General features: G+C 54.2%; 1 protein-coding gene across 2 annotated transcripts in view; it reads left to right on the plus strand.

The window, feature by feature from the left end:
- The window catches only part of LOC135244460 (protein FAM135A-like), a 29,035-nt gene that overhangs the window by 4,217 nt on the left and 8,195 nt on the right, over positions 1-16,623 (plus strand). For both annotated transcript variants that reach the window (XM_064316758.1, XM_064316759.1), the window contains exons 3-15: positions 701-816; positions 3,739-3,818; positions 6,753-6,898; positions 7,862-7,932; positions 8,313-8,486; positions 9,256-9,382; positions 10,961-11,114; positions 11,242-11,319; positions 12,554-12,603; positions 13,771-13,926; positions 14,774-14,847; positions 15,043-15,197; positions 15,595-16,623. The exon at positions 15,595-16,623 is cut by the window's right edge and continues 352 nt beyond it. In XM_064316758.1, coding sequence (XP_064172828.1) covers positions 731-816; positions 3,739-3,818; positions 6,753-6,898; positions 7,862-7,932; positions 8,313-8,486; positions 9,256-9,382; positions 10,961-11,114; positions 11,242-11,319; positions 12,554-12,603; positions 13,771-13,926; positions 14,774-14,847; positions 15,043-15,197; positions 15,595-16,623 — 2,380 coding nt within the window. In that variant the 5' untranslated portion in view covers positions 701-730. The remainder of the gene's footprint in view (positions 1-700; positions 817-3,738; positions 3,819-6,752; positions 6,899-7,861; positions 7,933-8,312; positions 8,487-9,255; positions 9,383-10,960; positions 11,115-11,241; positions 11,320-12,553; positions 12,604-13,770; positions 13,927-14,773; positions 14,848-15,042; positions 15,198-15,594) is intronic.

The raw sequence follows: 16,623 nt of genomic DNA on the forward strand, positions 1-16,623 counted from the left end.
AGGGGCGGAGCTCTGCAGAGCTTCAGCCTGCCCTAGCGGAACCTTTGAATCCGACGCCATTTCCCCCTCACCGCCAAGTCTTTTTTTTTTTTGCGACGGCCCGGTCACGGGCGGCTTTCCGCGCGGCGTCCGCCCCGCCCCTGCCGGCCGACGCCCCGGGAGGGTGCGTTTCCCCAGCCAGAGAGAGAGCGCGTTATCAGATTTAGACTCGCGTGAGGGCCGCTGAGGCCCTGGTGCTACCGCGCGAGGCCCCGCCCTTCCTCTGACTGATTACAGCGCGTGCAGGGCACAGAGAGTTCAGTCAGAGGAGAAAATGTTTCCATTTCCATTCATTATGTTTTTAAAGGTTCTAATGCTTAATCTGTTAGCCTTGTCTTGGCTGAGGTTTTCTGGTACTGCTTTTATTAGGCTATATTGAGAGAAGCCATGCAAAATTTAATTGTACCTGAGTATAATGACAATGAAGATCATTCATTCATTCATTCATTCATTCATTCATTCATTCATTTAAACATTGGGCTGGGATGTATATATGCATTTTTACTGATTGCTGGTTACCTTTTTAAATTTTTTTGCTTTTGACTACCCCTAGCAAATACTCCTGTGTGTATTGGTGCTCACATGAAAACACCGGAAGAGTACGGTGGAGTCCCAGGTTAAAATGTGTACTCAGTCAAGTGATTCGCATGTCCCTGTGCAGGTCTGAAGTGTCATGTGACCCGTATCCTGTATGAAGATGAGTGAAGAGGTGCAAGCCACAGTGGAGTTCTCCGTGGAGCTCCTCAAGTTCTACAATGTGGATCTGTTCCAGAGAGGGTTAGTGCACCGGCCGTACTCCAGATACTCACAGAGTCTCACTCTAGGTATTTGCAGTGCCTTATACCATAGATACTAAAAGGGCCTTCCATTGTAGATACTAACAGTGCCTTGCACCATAGATACTCACTGGGCCTTTCATTATAGATACTCACAGGGCCATTCATCATAGATACGTACAGTGTCTTGCACCACAGACACTAACAGGGCCTTACACCATAGATACGAACTGGGCCTTATACCATAGACTTGTGGTGCTTTATTCCAGTGACGCACACTGGGCCTTATATTGCATCCCGTGTCCTGACCAGCTTTGACATGCAATCCACGGGCACCGATCAGCCAGTAGGGCTCGCTAGATTGCGACAAACGTGGACCTCTAACCGACTGAACCTTCCCATGCCCTGATTGATGCCCTCAGTAATAATACACCACCCTCTGGAGCTACCGAGCACCGCCACAGTACGGATTCAGTCCCAGGCCGCGAGGCTTCATCCGTGCTCCACGGCACGGTGCCTTAGCCAGATGAGCCACCCAGCAGCCCGAAGCGAGTGTTTCATTGCTTCAGAACGTGTTCAGTCTTGTCCAGGCCGATCGCGTTGCGTGGGAAAGCGGTTTTTTTTTTTGCGTAACGCACAGAACACAAGTTCTCCTTCTGGAGTCTGGCGTCGGAGCCGTGACCTGAGGCAGCGGCGGCGCGACGTCGGCGGCGGCCGCTCGAACGCGCACGTACCGCGGTCGCTCCTGACTCAGCGCGGCTGGGCTGCGGCTCGGACGACCCGACCGCGTTTCGCAACTCTCAGTTCCCTCCTCAGGCTCGCCGGCCACTTCTGTGTGAAGGATGAGTCACTCGCTTCTGCGTACCGCCCGAGGCTCGGCCCCCTGCACCGACGCGTCAGAGTGTCCCACTGCAGGCGCCCCGATTGGCCAGAGCTGAGCCGGCATGTGAGGGAAGTAGGCGGGAGGAAACCCTGCCGGCCCATATCTAGCCCCTCCCCTCCCTGGGCGACACCGGCCAGTTGACCGGCTTTTCAAAGGCGGTTTTATACGGGGCTGCTGCTCCGCCCGTTAAACGGATTGTGACTCCGAAAGGGGGAGGGGCAGAATGGCGGCCCCGCCCTGCCGGAGGTACGGGGCGTGGGCGTCGGGCGTCGGGCGCTGGACGGCTGCCGAGCGGAAAAACGAGTCTTCCCGCATTCTGCGCCGCGCGGACGTGGGGAAGCGCAGCGAGCGGCGAGGACGAGAGTCTCCAGTGTCCCCGATGCCATCAGCTCCAGCTCAACGGGGACAGAGGGGGGGCAGTTACACATGAACAGGAACAGAGAGGGGCCAGTTACACATGAACAGGAACAGAGAGGGGCAGTTAGACATGAACAGGAACAGAGAGGGGCAGTTACACATAAACAGGAACAGAGAGGGGCAGTTAGACCTGTACAGGGATAAAGAGGGCTGTTAGACATGAGTGGGACAGAGAGGGCAGTTAGGAACGGGGACAGAGAGGGTGGCAGTTTGACGTGAACAGGGACAGAGGGAGGGCTATTAGACAGGAACAGAGAGTGCTGTTAGACAGGGACAGAGAGGGAGACAGTTATATTTGAATGGGGACTGAGAGGTCAGTTAGCCTTGAACAGGGACAGAGAGGGAGACAGTTATATTTGAATGGGGACAGAGAGGGTAGTTAGACATGAACGAGGACAGAGGGGGACAGTTATATTTGAACGGGGACAGAGAGGGGTAGTTGGACGGAAACAGTGAAGCCTCCAGCTAAACTGTAGCTTCACCTGCAGCCCCGCCCTGAAACGGCCTTATCTGTGATCTGTGGCGCGTGTGTGGCGGCGGGGGTAATCGGTCTCACTTCTCCCTGTCAGGTGTGGAATGTGCGGCCTGAGGGAGAGTCCAGCCGGCCGACGGTTCGACTGCTAGCGTCGGGCGCCGCGGTTGCACACCCCAGGTCAGCGTATCCGACGGTAACCACAGTGCTGTGCGGCACTTCCTGGATGCCGTTAGCGCCGTGCTAACGTTGCGCATTGGCGGGAACTGGAGCGGCGTGGACGTGAGCTCCTCCGTTCTCGCAGTTCACCGGGGAACGGAAACGGCGTGGGCGGGTGATGCGGGCGATCCCACTGAACTGTTGTTCTCTGTCTTGGTTTTTCTCAAACGGCGCCGACCTGAACGCCGCTTCGGTCAAATCCGGCGACGTGCGTGTGTAGCGCGGTGTCAAACGCGATGCGCGAGAGCAGAAACCAACGGTGGCGTCGCTGGGGGGGGGGGGGGGGAAGTCTCAGCGGCCCCCGACGCACGCCCTGCTTCGGGGCCCCTCCGGCCGTTTCCCCGGCGACCTGCCCGCCGCTCGTCTCCGCCGCGGAACCTTCCGGGAGCCCGTCTCCATTCCCCGCTCCGCTCGCCCGGTCGCCGCCGTTTGTTTGGGGTGCTAATTGAACGCGGACCCCCGACGTCCCCGCCGTCAGTGCTTCATTAGTCCTGCTGCGAACGCGCTCGCGCGCCGAATAAGAAGGTGTTTATTCATTCAAGCCCGTGCATGTGCATCCAGCACAGTTTCATCATTAGCTTCTTGTCTTGCATGAATTTGGGCCTGCATTTGAAATTAAAATCACTTTGGTTGTTTAATTAATTGTCCCTGGCCCTATTAGGCAGCTCATTACTCTGAGCTGTGTGAATATGCATTGGGTGCAGATTTTAATCAGAGCTTTCTTCTGGCTGACAGGTCTTTTTTTTTTGTTTCCTTTCTTTTCCAGAACTCCTATTGTTCTGTCTTTTGTGTTTATAGAAGAAGGCGCGTTTGTATTTACGCCTGTGCATGTGTGTGGGTGTGTGCGTGCGTGAGTGCGTTTGTGTGAATGTGCCTGTGCGTGTGTGTGATCTGGAACTTTCCGGTTCCTTATTGGCTGTTTGTCTCTGCAGGTTTTATCAGGTACGGGGCAGTTTGAAAGTGCCACCGCGGATCCCTCACAAGATAGACGCCAGCCTGCTGCAGCCGGCAGGTCAGTTATGGTCCCTGGTACGGACCAATCACATTCTGCCGTGCGTCACTGCAACAGACCAATCAAATTCTGCCGTGTGTCCACTTCCTGTCAGACCCACTCTCAGTCTTACTGTTGGGCTCCAGTCCAGTCATTTTTAAAGTGTAGTTTCACTGCAAATGCTACTGTGCTAAAGAATATCATTTGGGGTACGAGGATGTTCTGAATCTCTACGTTTTTTAAGTGACTGTAATTGGGTTGATAGTAGAGCCGAATATTATCAGCGGGATGTTTCCACTACACATGCACAGAATATCTGTTCAGAGTAATTTCGTGCACTATAACAACACACATTTCAATTCAGGCATGAAATCTGTACTGAAAAAATCCCCAGGGTTGTATGGGTGTGTTTGGAACCGCCCCACCACCCTACCCCGCCCCCACCCCCCCCAACTCTTCTCAAAATGTACCACCCACAAGTAAACCAACACACTTGGCTTTCATGGCTAAATCTATCTACCAAAAATGGCGGAGGGCTTCACGGCTGTGAGGGCAATTGGGGCACATATGGCTGTACATGTATGAGCCGGAAGAGGAGCCTCTCCCGGCTCAACCGGGTACAGCCCCAGGAACTAGCGTCAGGAATTTGGCCAGGCCAAACCAAGAAGTCTGTGGTAATCAATTTTTAAAGCTGTCCGGGTGTATGAAATGGACACACAGCGTATAGCCATCGCTTTTCAAGAGCCCCGCCCATTTCTTCTGAATTGCATCGTCCTTAGGAAACCGTGACACCAAATGTGACACAGTAATGTTTCATTCGACCTCGTCCTCTATGTTTGCATCTAGCCATAGGCTAAATTTAGCATGCTTGCAATGCTAACGGAAGCTTGATAACAAAACAAGAAGTACAGCTCTGGGGTAATTCAACTAGCCTGGCTAGCCACCTTGCTAGTTAGAACCACCACAAATGGATGGAGAAGGTGGGTGAAGTTGAAGGTGGTGCTCAGTCCATACCACAATAAAGAGCAGGCTGGTAAAATGCGAAAAGGGGGTGTGCTTCCTTACTGGAGAGCTGGAGTCGGCCTTTGTTTGGAAAGGATTTCCTGCAGCTCTTCTGCTGCCGTGTGCTGTGCCTGTGAGGCCGGGCCGAGCTCAAATATAGCACAGCTCTTCACGCGGCGCGCCAGACCTCCCAACCGACAGCTCCCAAAATTAGCCCCCCGCTATCGGGTTTCCAGCAGTCCCCCCCTCGCGCCCTCGGAAACGAACACCCCCTCTGGTGCCGCGCCCCCCCCCCCCCCCCCCGTCCTCCCAAAAGAACAGACTGAAAGAACAGAAAGAACGCCTCCGTCTGCGTGTAATTAGCACCTCGCAGGATGAGGTTTAATTAGCAGCCTCGACTCACGCCTGTTTCGCCCGCCGCTGCGACAGCTCAAACTCGGTTGTGAATAATTTTATTGTGAGTAATTTATAGTCTGTCTTCCCCCCCCGTACTGCACCGAAGACAAAGAAAGGCATTGTGTGTCCCATCGTTGCGTCATCCTCTGTAGGGTTGGGCACCTAAACCCGATACCGCTATAGCACCGGTTTCCATGTGACCGCTACCTACCGAACCGAATCGCAATGCTGATTTCGGTACCACATTAAAATGCGGGTTTTCACTTCCCCCCTGGGGCTCCAAAACAGAAGTTTCAGGCAACAGGAGCATCGCTCACCCAGACCCCCACTGCCCGTCTTCTCTAGCTAACGTTACGCTCGCTCTGTCGACCCAGTCAGTGACTGCAGGTGCCGTTAGCAAGCTAGCTAACGTTACGCTCGCTCTGTCGACCCAGTCAGTGACAGCAGGTGCCGTTAGCAAGCTAGCTAACGTTACCCTCGCTCTGTCGACCCAGTCAGTGACTGCAGGTGCCGTTAGCAAGCTAGCTAACGTTACGCTCGCTCTGTCGACCCAGTCAGTGACTGCAGGTGCCGTTAGCAAGCTAGCTAACGTTACCCTCGCTCTGTCGACCCAGTCAGTGACTGCAGGTGCCGTTAGCAAGCTAGCTAACGTTACCCTCGCTCTGTCGACCCAGTCAGTGACAGCAGGTGCCGTTAGCAAGCTAGCTAACGTTACCCTCGCTCTGTCGACCCAGTCAGTGACTGCAGGTGCCGTTAGCAAGCTAGCTAACGTTACCCTTGCTCTGTCGACCCAGTCAGTGACAGCAGGTGCCGTTAGCAAGCTAGCTAACGTTACCCTCGCTCTGTCGACCCAGTCAGTGACAGCAGGTGCCGTTAGCAAGCTAGCTAACGTTACCCTCGCTCTGTCGACCCAGTCAGTGACTGCAGGTGCCGTTAGCAAGCTAGCTAACGTTACGCTCGCTCTGTCGACCCAGTCAGTGACTGCAGGTGCCGTTAGCAAGCTAGCTAACGTTACCCTCGCTCTGTCGACCCAGTCAGTGACAGCAGGTGCCGTTAGCAAGCTAGCTAACGTTACCCTCGCTCTGTCGACCCAGTCAGTGACTGCAGGTGCCGTTAGCAAGCTAGCTAACGTTAAACTCGGCCAAAATGCGAAAGCGAAACGGTGTAAAGCGACGGGCTGCCCAACCCTGTGCCTGGAGATCTGCCGTCCTGAATGTTTACTTTTCATTCCTGATTTGGCGCACACGACTCTTCTGTTAGCAGCTCAAGGAGATCTGTAGCTGCTGAACGAGGCGTGCTTTGTTAGGGTTGGAGCGATGCCGAGGCAGACTGTACATCTCTCTGTAGCGCTCCTGGACGTGCTCGCAAACTTCAGTGTAATACACCACCCAGGAGATCCCAGATTAGATTACACCATTGTGGTGCAATTGAAACTGGCGGTATGCAGTACAGCACAGAAGCAGAGAAGTGGCGTGGGTGTCAGACAGTCTGATGGACAGGTTGTTGTTTGCGGTTTGACCATGCTAACGCTGACGAGTGTGCCGTTTGTCTCTCTAGCTTCAGGCTCAGACCTGGCCTTCCCTCCCTCAGTCCACGACGATGTCATCTATAGCAAGACCTTCCAGATCCTGTACAAGAATGAGGAGATCGTCCTCAACGATGTCCTCATTTTCAAAGTCAAGATGCTGCTGGACGAAAACAAGGTGGGGGGAATTTCCGGGGAACTCTTTATTGGCACGTTTATTTATCCCTGGGTGTCTGAGAAGGGGACCTGACAAGGCTAAGGGAAGGGGGGGAGGCTTCAGTCAGACTGAGTGGGGAAGTTTATTTTACCAAAGGGGGCTGCAGATGACATGGTGAGGGGCCCCCGTGTTTGTGGGCGGGGCCCGTGTTTGTGGGAGGGGCCACGGTGCCTGTGGCGAGGATGTGGTGAGATGAATGTGTGTGATAGCATGCAAGTGCAGCCGAGGTCAGCCTGAGCAGAACAAAGGCTGCAATTGGAAGCTAGTTTGGTGCGTGTGTGTGTGTGTGTGTGTGTGTGTGAGTGTGTGTGTGTGTGTGTGTGTGAGTGTGTGTGTGTGTGTGTCTGTGTGTGTGTGTGTGTGTGTGTGTGTGTGAGTGTGTGTCTGTGTGTGAGTGTGTGTGAGTGTGTGTCTGTGTGTGTGTGAGTGTGTATGTATGTGTGTATGTGTGTGTCTGTGTCTGTATGTGTGTGTCTGTGTGTGTCTGTGTGTGAGTGTGTGTCTGTGTGTGAGTGTGTGTGAGTGTGTGTCTGTGTGTGTGTGTGAGTGTATGTGTATGTATGTGTATGTGTGTGTCTGTGTGTGTCTGTGTGTGTATGTGTGTGAGTGTGTGTCTGTGTGTGAGTGGGCTGGATCATTCTGGCTCGTTGGCAGGGATAGCACACAGGAGGACAGCCTGCGTAGCTGAGGCTCTGACAGGGTGTGGGAGTGTGCTTTAACACTCCTGCTTCAGCAGCCTGTACGCGCTGCTGGCCCCGCGAGGCCTGCGAGGTCACAGCGTGCAGCTTCTGTTCTGCCAACCACAGCACAATAAAAGAACGGAGAGCCCTGTCTGTGAAAGGGAAGTGTCCTTCTGTTCCCAGGCTCCTACTGCGCTTATGGGAAATTGAGTTTTTTTTTGTTGTTGTTGTTTTTCTTCCCCAGGTCGAGGAATCGCTGAGTGAAATGGACTTCCAGCTGTCTCTGGACCTGCACTTCACCGACGGAGACTACTCGTAGGTGTCCAGAGGCTCAGGAAACCCGCTCGGAGCGCGGCCTTTTCTCCTCAGTTAGCTACGTGTTGCTTTTTTTGGCCTTGGCCAAGCCTCACGGTGTAAGACAGGGACACGGTGTTCTTTAAATTGTTGCACTTGGTAGCAGTTTTGTCGGAAAAAGGTTTACAAAGGAAGGGAGCGAAGTATTTTCAGGGTCAGCAAAGTTTTCGGAAAAACCGCGAAGTAGTTATTCAATTACTATATGGACACGCATGAGAGCTCATTAGCATTTTAGCGACAGAATGCCTTCTTGTGAAGAGTCCCGGCCGGGTCTTTAGCTGTGCTGTGCCTGTTGCCTGCCTGCTCTACTGGCTGTAACCCCGCCCCTCCCTCCCCCCCAGCCCGGAGGACCTGAGCTCCCTGCACCAGATCAGCAGCCGCGCCCTCCACCTGCACTTTAGCCCCGCCCAGGGCATCCACCAGCACGTCAGCGTCATGTTCGACTACTTCCACCTGTCGGCCCTGTCCGTCACCGTGCACGGCTCCCTGGTGGCCCTGCACCAGCCCCTCATCAGGTCAGTGAGAGCCACGCCCACTCCTGCTGGAGTCCCGCCCACTCCTGCTAGAGTCATGCCCACACCCACTCCTACAGGAGCCACATCCACTCCTGCATGCGCTGGTGTTGTTAGGACCACGCCCACTCCTGCAAAGTTCATGCTTACTCCCACAAGTGCCAATTTAAGAAGTGCCACGCCCACTCCTATGTCTGATTTCAGCTGTGTTTGTTCACCTGTACTCACCTGTGTCTGTTCACACCTGTATTCATTTGTCTGATCACACCTGTACTCACGTGTCTGTTCACACCTGTATTCATTTGTCTCTTCACACTTGTACTCACCTCAGTTTGTTCATATCTGTACTCACCTGAGCCTGTTCCACCTGTACTCACCTTTGTCTGTTCACACCTGTACTCACCTGAGTGTTCACACCTGTACTCTCCTTTGTCTGTTCACACCTGTACTCTCCTTTGTCTGTTCACACCTGTACTCACCTGAGTCTGTTCACACCTGTACTCACCTGAGTCTGTTCACACCTGTACTCACCAGAGTCTGTTCACACCTGTACTCACCTGTGCCTGTTCACACCTGTACTCACCTGTGTCTGTTCACACCTGTACTCACCTGAGTCTGTTCACACCTGTACTCACCTGAGTCTGTTCACACCTGTACTCACCTGTGTCTGTTCACACCTGTACTCATGTGTACCTGTTCACCTGTCTGTTCACACCTGTGCTCACCTGTGTTCTGTACTCACCTGTACCTGGCTGTGTTTGCGCTCCCGCAGTTTCCCGCGGCCTCCGAAGGGCACCTGGCTGAACCGCAACCCGCCGGCGCAGAGCCGGGAGTCGGCGGTCCCCGAGCTGGAGAGCGTGGTGTTCGGCAGCGGCTACCTCCGCGAGCTCTCCCCGGAGGTACGTCTCCGCCCCCCGTCCCCCCTGTGCCCCCTGTCAGTTACAGCCGGCCGCCGCGGCGGGGGGGGCTGCAGCCGCTAAAGTCACAGCCAGCCGTCACAGTGCAGCCAGTCGCGCTAATTCTGTTTGTGAGTAGCTGTTACCTGCGCTAACTTGCATGCAGCTAACGATAAGACGTGGTCCCGTGAGATGTGGTTTTTGGGGGTTGGGGCAGCAGGGTGTGCTGGCAGGGCTCATGTTCCAGTGTCCTGGGAGGCCAAACGGTGGGTTCTGTCGCGGTGGGTTTGAAACGGGAGTCTTAACGGACCTTATCCGGTGTTCGTGTAGCGCTGAATAGGGCGTGATTGATTAAAGATGAGAATATCTGCAGTGCTTCCCTAGTGTGATGGAGTGTGTGCTGACAATGAGGCCCAGTGGCACTAGTGAATCAGGCCCGGCGAGTTGCACTGAGCCTTCCTGCCCTGTGTTGATAAATGGCTGACGGGTGCAGGACAGGTTCTGGTAGCGGCTAGTTATGCCTGCCAGGGACAGTGCTGGCCAGGGAACCCTCAGTAATGCGCTGTTTGCTCTCTCTGCAGCCTGTGTGTACAGCTGTGTCCGCAGCTATTCGCCACCAAAGCCATTATTCTGCGCGTCTGAACAGACTCTATAAACACGAATACCAGCAGTAGTTTTGGCTGCAGTTGTAGTTTTGCTCTAGTTTTTGTATTTTTAATTGTACTAACATTTGTAGTAGGTGTAGTTGAGGAGTAGCTGTGCTGGTAGTTTTGTGCTGCTGATTATGAGCGTTCCGTGCTGGTGATTATGAGCGTTCTGTGCTGGTGATTATGAGCGTTCTGTGCTGGTGATTATGAGCTTTTCTTGTTGCTTGGTGAACGTCTGTGCTGTGATTATGAGCGTTCTGTGCTGGTGATTATGAGCGTTCTGTGCTGTGATTATGAGGTTCTGTGCTGATTATGAGCGTTCTGTGCTGGTGATTATGAGCGTTCTGTGCTGGTGATTATGAGCGTTCTGTGCTGGTGATTATGAGCGTTCTGTGCTGTTGATTATGAGCATTCTGTGATTATGAGCGTTCTGTGCTGGTGATTATGAGCGTTCTGTGCTGGTGATTATGAGCGTTCTGTGCTGCTGATTATGAGCGTTCTGTGCTGGTGATTATGAGCGTTCTGTGCTGCTGATTATGAGCGTTCTGTGCTGGTGATTATGAGCGTTCTGTGCTGGTGATTATGAGCGTTCTGTGCTGGTGATTATGAGCGTTCTGTGCTGGTGATTATGAGCGTTCTGTGCTGGTGATTATGAGCGTTCTGTGCTGGTGATTATGAGCCTTCTGTGCTGGTGATTATGAGCGTTCTGTGCTGGTGATTATGAGCGTTCTGTGCTGGTGATTATGAGCGTTCTGTGCTGGTGATTATGAGCGTTCTGTGCTGGTGATTATGAGCGTTCTGTGCTGGTGATTATGAGCGTTCTGTGCTGGTGATTATGAGCGTTCTGTGCTGGTGATTATGAGCGTTCTGTGCTGGTGATTATGAGCGTTCTGTGCTGGTGATTATGAGCGTTCTGTGCTGCTGTGTTTTCCAGGGCTGCAGGTTCACGGTGTCGGACCAGTGCCTGCAGCACGCGTACAGCCTGCACCAGCGGCTGGTGCACACCCTGCTCCTGGCCTACCAGGGCCTGTTCGGCTACTTCACCAGCGTCACCAGGGACCTGCCGTCCTCCCACCGCAAGGAGCTGGGTACGCAGCGGGCGCCGCACGCATACGCGCGCGTGATGTCAAGGGGGAGGCGGGGCCTGTGGGGCGCGCTCGCGATTCCAGCCCCTGATCCGTAAGCCCCCATGTCTTGTGTCGCCCCCCCCTCTAGCCAAGACCAGCATGCAGGTCCTGTACGAGAGGGTTCTCCGAAAATCCTACCCCCGGGACCAGCCGCTCCGCTGCATCGGTACGTCTGTGGCGCCCCGCTCCGGTCTCCGTGGAAACGTGCTCGCGCAGTCACCTTCCTTTCTCATTGTCACGTGTTGGTGTGGGCGTGGTCACTCTGCGGACGGCTGTTCAGTTTAGCAGAGGACATTTAATTCAGGGCTGTGCATTAAATTCTTTTTTTTGCCAGTAACACTGGAGCTAATAAGGTCAAATTGTAGCAGAAACTAACAATAATGTCTATTAAAGAAAATAACAAAATGAATGTTGTGACAAATGATATGGTATGGTTTATTATTAAACACGATGCTTCTTAGCTGTATTAACAGACTTAACACTGCTTTCTCTACTCTAGCTAGCTGACTCCTCGAAAGCTGCTCTCTCTCTGTATAAGGCGAGAATCGCAGTTGTAAAGTTTCACTATTCATGGAGTATGCAACCAAAAGATAGTGACAGCTTCCATAATGCTAGCAATAGTCTGTCTGAGTCCTGCGGTTTGAACGTTAGCAGCGACGAAACGTCGTGGACTCCGCTTGTCACGTGGGTACGGGAGGAGTGGTTGTTGTGTTCACACAGCATGTTGGGTAATCGCAGATGCGGCAGTATTGTTTCACCGCACAGCCCTCATTTACAGGTAGAGATCTGCCTGCGCTTTCTGTAAATGAATCGGGCAGCCTTCCCTGCGTCCACACCCCTGAGTTTGATCCCTGCCAAGTTCCCTTGTGGCACGGTTAGCCCCGCCCCTTAGTGATTCAGTCTGAGATCTGGGAAGTTTATGTGACTCTTATTGGCAGGGCGAAATTTCTGATGACGTCACCGCTTCTCAGCCACTGAAGTTGGATCCCGTGACAGATTTGGGCAGCGATCAACAGGTCACTGCCTGCAGGTGTAAACGGTTTAGTCAGACTTAGTTGTATCAATGGTCTTGATGCCCCTGGGTTTCTGTGAAAAAGTTTCTCATTGATATGGAGAAAGGAGGGAGTCTCTAGAGTGGGTGTCAGTCCTGAATCAGGCTCTGAGCCAAAATGGCGGCCGCGGATGCGTGGATGGGAGGCATCTCCTCGAATTACAGTTCCCACCACAACACCATCGCCAAGATCAGTCACAGAACCGCTTCCACAAGTTTCTCGGAGGCTGGACAGGGCTGTGTGTACCCACATTTAACATGGCAAAATAAGGAATGAAGCATTTCATTGATTGGTCAAATTCTTTTAATTTTATTAGTTGCTTGATTTAATTTGTTTTTCTCTCTCCAGAGAAAACGGACGTGGAGGCCCGGCTTGCTGAACTGTGCGACCAAGTGAAGGTTAGGTTTCTCACCCCTTTTCAGAAACGCGCGTTGGCGCGTGTGGACAATCCATTTCCCTTTGGTGAAATACTGTACATATCTGTAAGGATTGGCATTTTGACGCTCGTTAATTTTCAGATCGATTAGTTTCACTTCTGGCGACTAAGGAGTAACTTTATGAAGCGAATGCAGCCTGTGCTTGGTCTGCCAACGTCTTAAATTGTCGTCCGTTAAATAGCCGTGTGTTTACGAGTAAAACGTCACCGGCTGTTCTGTCCCAAAGAAAAAACTTTTAATGGAACGGAAATGAGGCCTGACAAACGGTACAGGGCCCACCCTTGTCTGGAGCACGGGACTTTTATTTTGAAAATGCAGATTGCTCGCATGGTCGATTGTGCGTGCTGCTTCGCGGTCACTGACGCTTTTGTTCGCCGGACTGAGCATCCATTCAGCGTGACCGGGGCTCGTTGCAGACGAGCATACCGCAGCCGTGCCCGGTCATGTGAGGTCAGGCCAGGGTCGGAAGAGCCGACCGGCTTTCGGCTGGCATCTCTCCTCTGGATTCCTTAGTAAATGACCGCACGTGGAACTTAATTAATCAGTCCTGTGTCCTGAAGTCTGTGTGTCTGCGGCTTTTAATCGTTTTCTCACTGAGAAGCTTGTGGATGTGTGCTGGTGTAGGCCTTCTGCAGAATGTGTGTTTTCTGGCTGTTGACTGGGAGGAGTCCTAGTTTAAACCCGTTTAGGCCTGTTAGGTCAGGTGACTTCGTTTTGTCCAAAGGTCACGCTAGAATCGTCTGTGCTTGTGTAACCATGCCCGATCTTTCCCCTCCCCCCACCTTCAGTGCTTATTTTCATACTCGAACGGATGGGGGTAATCAGTCTTAAGAAATTAATGTGAATTGCATAAATAATTCCATAAGGAAGGCATTTCCCCACTGTGGAAGAGGTCCCGTTGAAGGGACTGTGAGTGTTTCTATGCGGCGCTGTCGCCAGCGCCCCCTGGTGGCCGAGTGACACGTTGGTTTGTGTGCGGCGCTGTCGCCAGCGCCCCCTGGTGGCCGAGTGACACGTTGGTTTGTGTGCGGCAGCGCCCCCTGGTGGCCGAGTGACACGTTGGTTTGTGTGCGGCGCTGTCGCCAGCGCCCCCTGGTGGTCGAGTGAAACGCTGCTCTCCCCTGGCAGAAAGCCCAGCGGCCGGACGAGTTGGCGGAGCTGGTGAACATGAGCCTGGCGCAGCTGTGCTCCCTGCTCATGGCGCTGTGGGGGCAGTTCCTGGAGGTGGCGACGCTGCAGGAGGACATCGCCGCCCTGCTGGCCCTGGAGCACCACACACTCAGGGTGAGCGTGCCGGCCCCGGTCTCCTGCTATTGGCTGAATCGCTCAGGTCTCCTGCTATTGGCTGAATCTCTCCTGTTTTACTTTGCTACACTAGAACACCAACAAAAATATCTTTAGATGAATGTGTATTTAAGAACATACGAAATTTATAATTTATAACACTATAGAGCAGGGGTGGCCAACTCCGGTCCTGGGGAGCCGCAGGGTCTGCGGGTTTTTGTTTTGACCTTAAATACAACAACCACTTACACAAAATAAACCAGGTGAGGTGAGTTAACTATGTAATCAACTGCTTTAATTGATCAATTAAGCGCTGAGTAAAAACAAAAGCCAGCAGACCCTGCGGCTCTCCAGGACCTGGGTTGGCCACCCCTGCTATAGAGTATCTTAAGATAGTTTAAACATTTATTTATTTATTTTAAGCAGGTGAGACAAATGTGGCAAATGTGACCGACTAAATGGTTTATTGTCAAAGGTATTAAATATTGTGTGCGTTCTGTGTCCGGTACTGTTTCTGCCACTAGTGAGAGACTAGCCTTGTTTTAATACCAAGAGTTATATTTTAGAAACGGAAGAATCTAAATCTTGATGAAATTCACAGACGCTCCTGTCCTCCACCAGTCTTTTCACTGACAGTTGGGTTTTATACATTTTTGCTAGACTTTTGTTCAGATGAATGAGCGCCATGTAAGCAAGACACCGCTGAGATTAGTGTTATTCCCCTGTCTGCTCTGAAGGAAATGCGGTGCATGCTGTGGTGTTTAGAGTGTGCCGATAGGTGCTGAGCGGTCATGTGACCTGGTTCTGGTAACCTGGTTGGGTGATTTTGGGGCGTTCTCTCCCGCAGGTTCGAAGGTTCGCGGAGGCGTTTTTTTGCCTGGAGCACCCGAGGCAGAGCGCGCTGGCCTATCAGGAGCTGCAGTGAGTCCCGCCACGGTCGCCCTGTCCCTGCGTGTTAAACTGTTTGTGCTGAGTTCAGCAGAGCATTTCAGCATTTCAAATGTGATGTTTTTGGTGTCTGTGCTATAATGGCTTGAGCCAACCAGCAGTCTGAATTTTTTGTGTGGAGTTCTAAATGGAGCGAATGAACCCACGTCTGCCCGCTCCCCCCCCCAGTGCTCAAAGCCACCTCCAGATGACCGCGGCCATCAAGAGCTCCGCCTACTTCCTGTCTCTGCCCCCGCTGCCCGTGGAGTGTGCCGATCTGGACGGTGATGTCACTTCCTTGCCCATAATCTTCGAGGACCGCTACCTGGAGTCGGTCACCGAGGGTGAGTGCAGAGTCTCTCACCAGACAGGGCCTGGGGGCCTGGGGGGCGGGGGCCTGGGACCTGGGGGGCGGGGGCCTGGGGCCTGGGACTCTCCAATCTCTGTAAATAAACTGCAGGGTGTCAGACCCCGGTCCTGGAGGGCCGCGGTCTGCTGGTGTTTGTAGTGTCCTTTCATTCGAATGCCTAATTGTCAGGTGTTTTATTCCTGTATATTCCCTGCGCATGTAGTTCAGATGCGTCCTCAGTAGCACTTGTTGTACGACACTTCGGAACTGGCAGGAAAATGCCTTCCTGTTTCCACGTTTCCCGAGTTTGTGTTCGTTTTCCGTGCTGGAAAACTCCTTCCTGTTTCTGTTTCCTTAGTATGTGTTTGTTCTCTCTGCGCTGCCCCCTGCAGACCGTAACGGACCATGGCAGGGCGCGGGCAGTTCTCGGGGCCGGGCGGCTTTGGGGGCCCCCGGGGGCCCCGGGAAGAAGGCGGGGACGGAGTCCCCCAAGAGACCCACGGGGCGGCACACTGAGGGTTCTGGGACGCCGGTGGTTTCTTCAGCCCGAAACGAGGGGGAGGGGCCACGGCGGGACGGCGGCACGCCCCCGACGGCCTCCAGGAGCCACCCGAGGACTCACAGAGAGCCGGAGGCCACGCCCTCTCCCGCGAAGCCCCACCCCGTCTCTGTCACCGCCGGTCTGGAAGCACAAAACAGCCCAGGGCCCCAGGGACCCGGTCCGGCCACCCCAGACACGAGGCAGGGGGCTCAGCCTGCACCCCTCCCCCAAAACGCACCCCCGGGCGCCCACACCAGGCACATCGAGGTTAAGCCCAGCACCAGCGACCCCTATCGGGGGGAGGAGGTCACCGTCATCCTGGCTCACCAGGCCGACGGGACCCCCAGGAAGGAGGCTCCCGAAACCTCGCTGGGGGGCCCCTCTGGGGGTGGGGCAGGGAGGGAGGGGGTGGGCGCGTCCCCTAAGGGGAGCCCCCTGGTGGCACTGGGTGTCCTCTGCACTTCCTGCCTGTCGGACTCCGGTACGGACGGTGTGCCCCGCCAAGGCATGGAGCCCCCCGGCCCTCCCATTGGCTCCCTGGCTGCCGACTGCGGCAGTGGGGGAGGGCCCGAGAACTCCAGGGGCGGGGCACTCGCCGGAGACTCTGTAGCCACGCCCCCCGGAAACGGCCCCTCCCCCGGCTGCGAGAATGCCGCCACTCCCCCTGAGCACACTGCCGTCGGAGAGCATCTGGCCCCGCCCACCGACTCCATCGCCTCGGCAACCACCACCACCAGCAGCAGCAGCAGCGACAGCGTGGGGCGAGGCCTGGTGGAGAACTACTTCTGCTCGCGCTCCAGCACCGACGTCTCCGAGGCCAGCCCCCTGGAGCTGGCCGACATCGCCGTGTCCATCCCCCCGGGGCCGGGGGGGCCCGAGG

The sequence above is a fragment of the Anguilla rostrata genome, chromosome 18, assembly GCF_018555375.3.
Source record: "Anguilla rostrata isolate EN2019 chromosome 18, ASM1855537v3, whole genome shotgun sequence".
Lineage (NCBI taxonomy): Eukaryota > Metazoa > Chordata > Actinopteri > Anguilliformes > Anguillidae > Anguilla > Anguilla rostrata.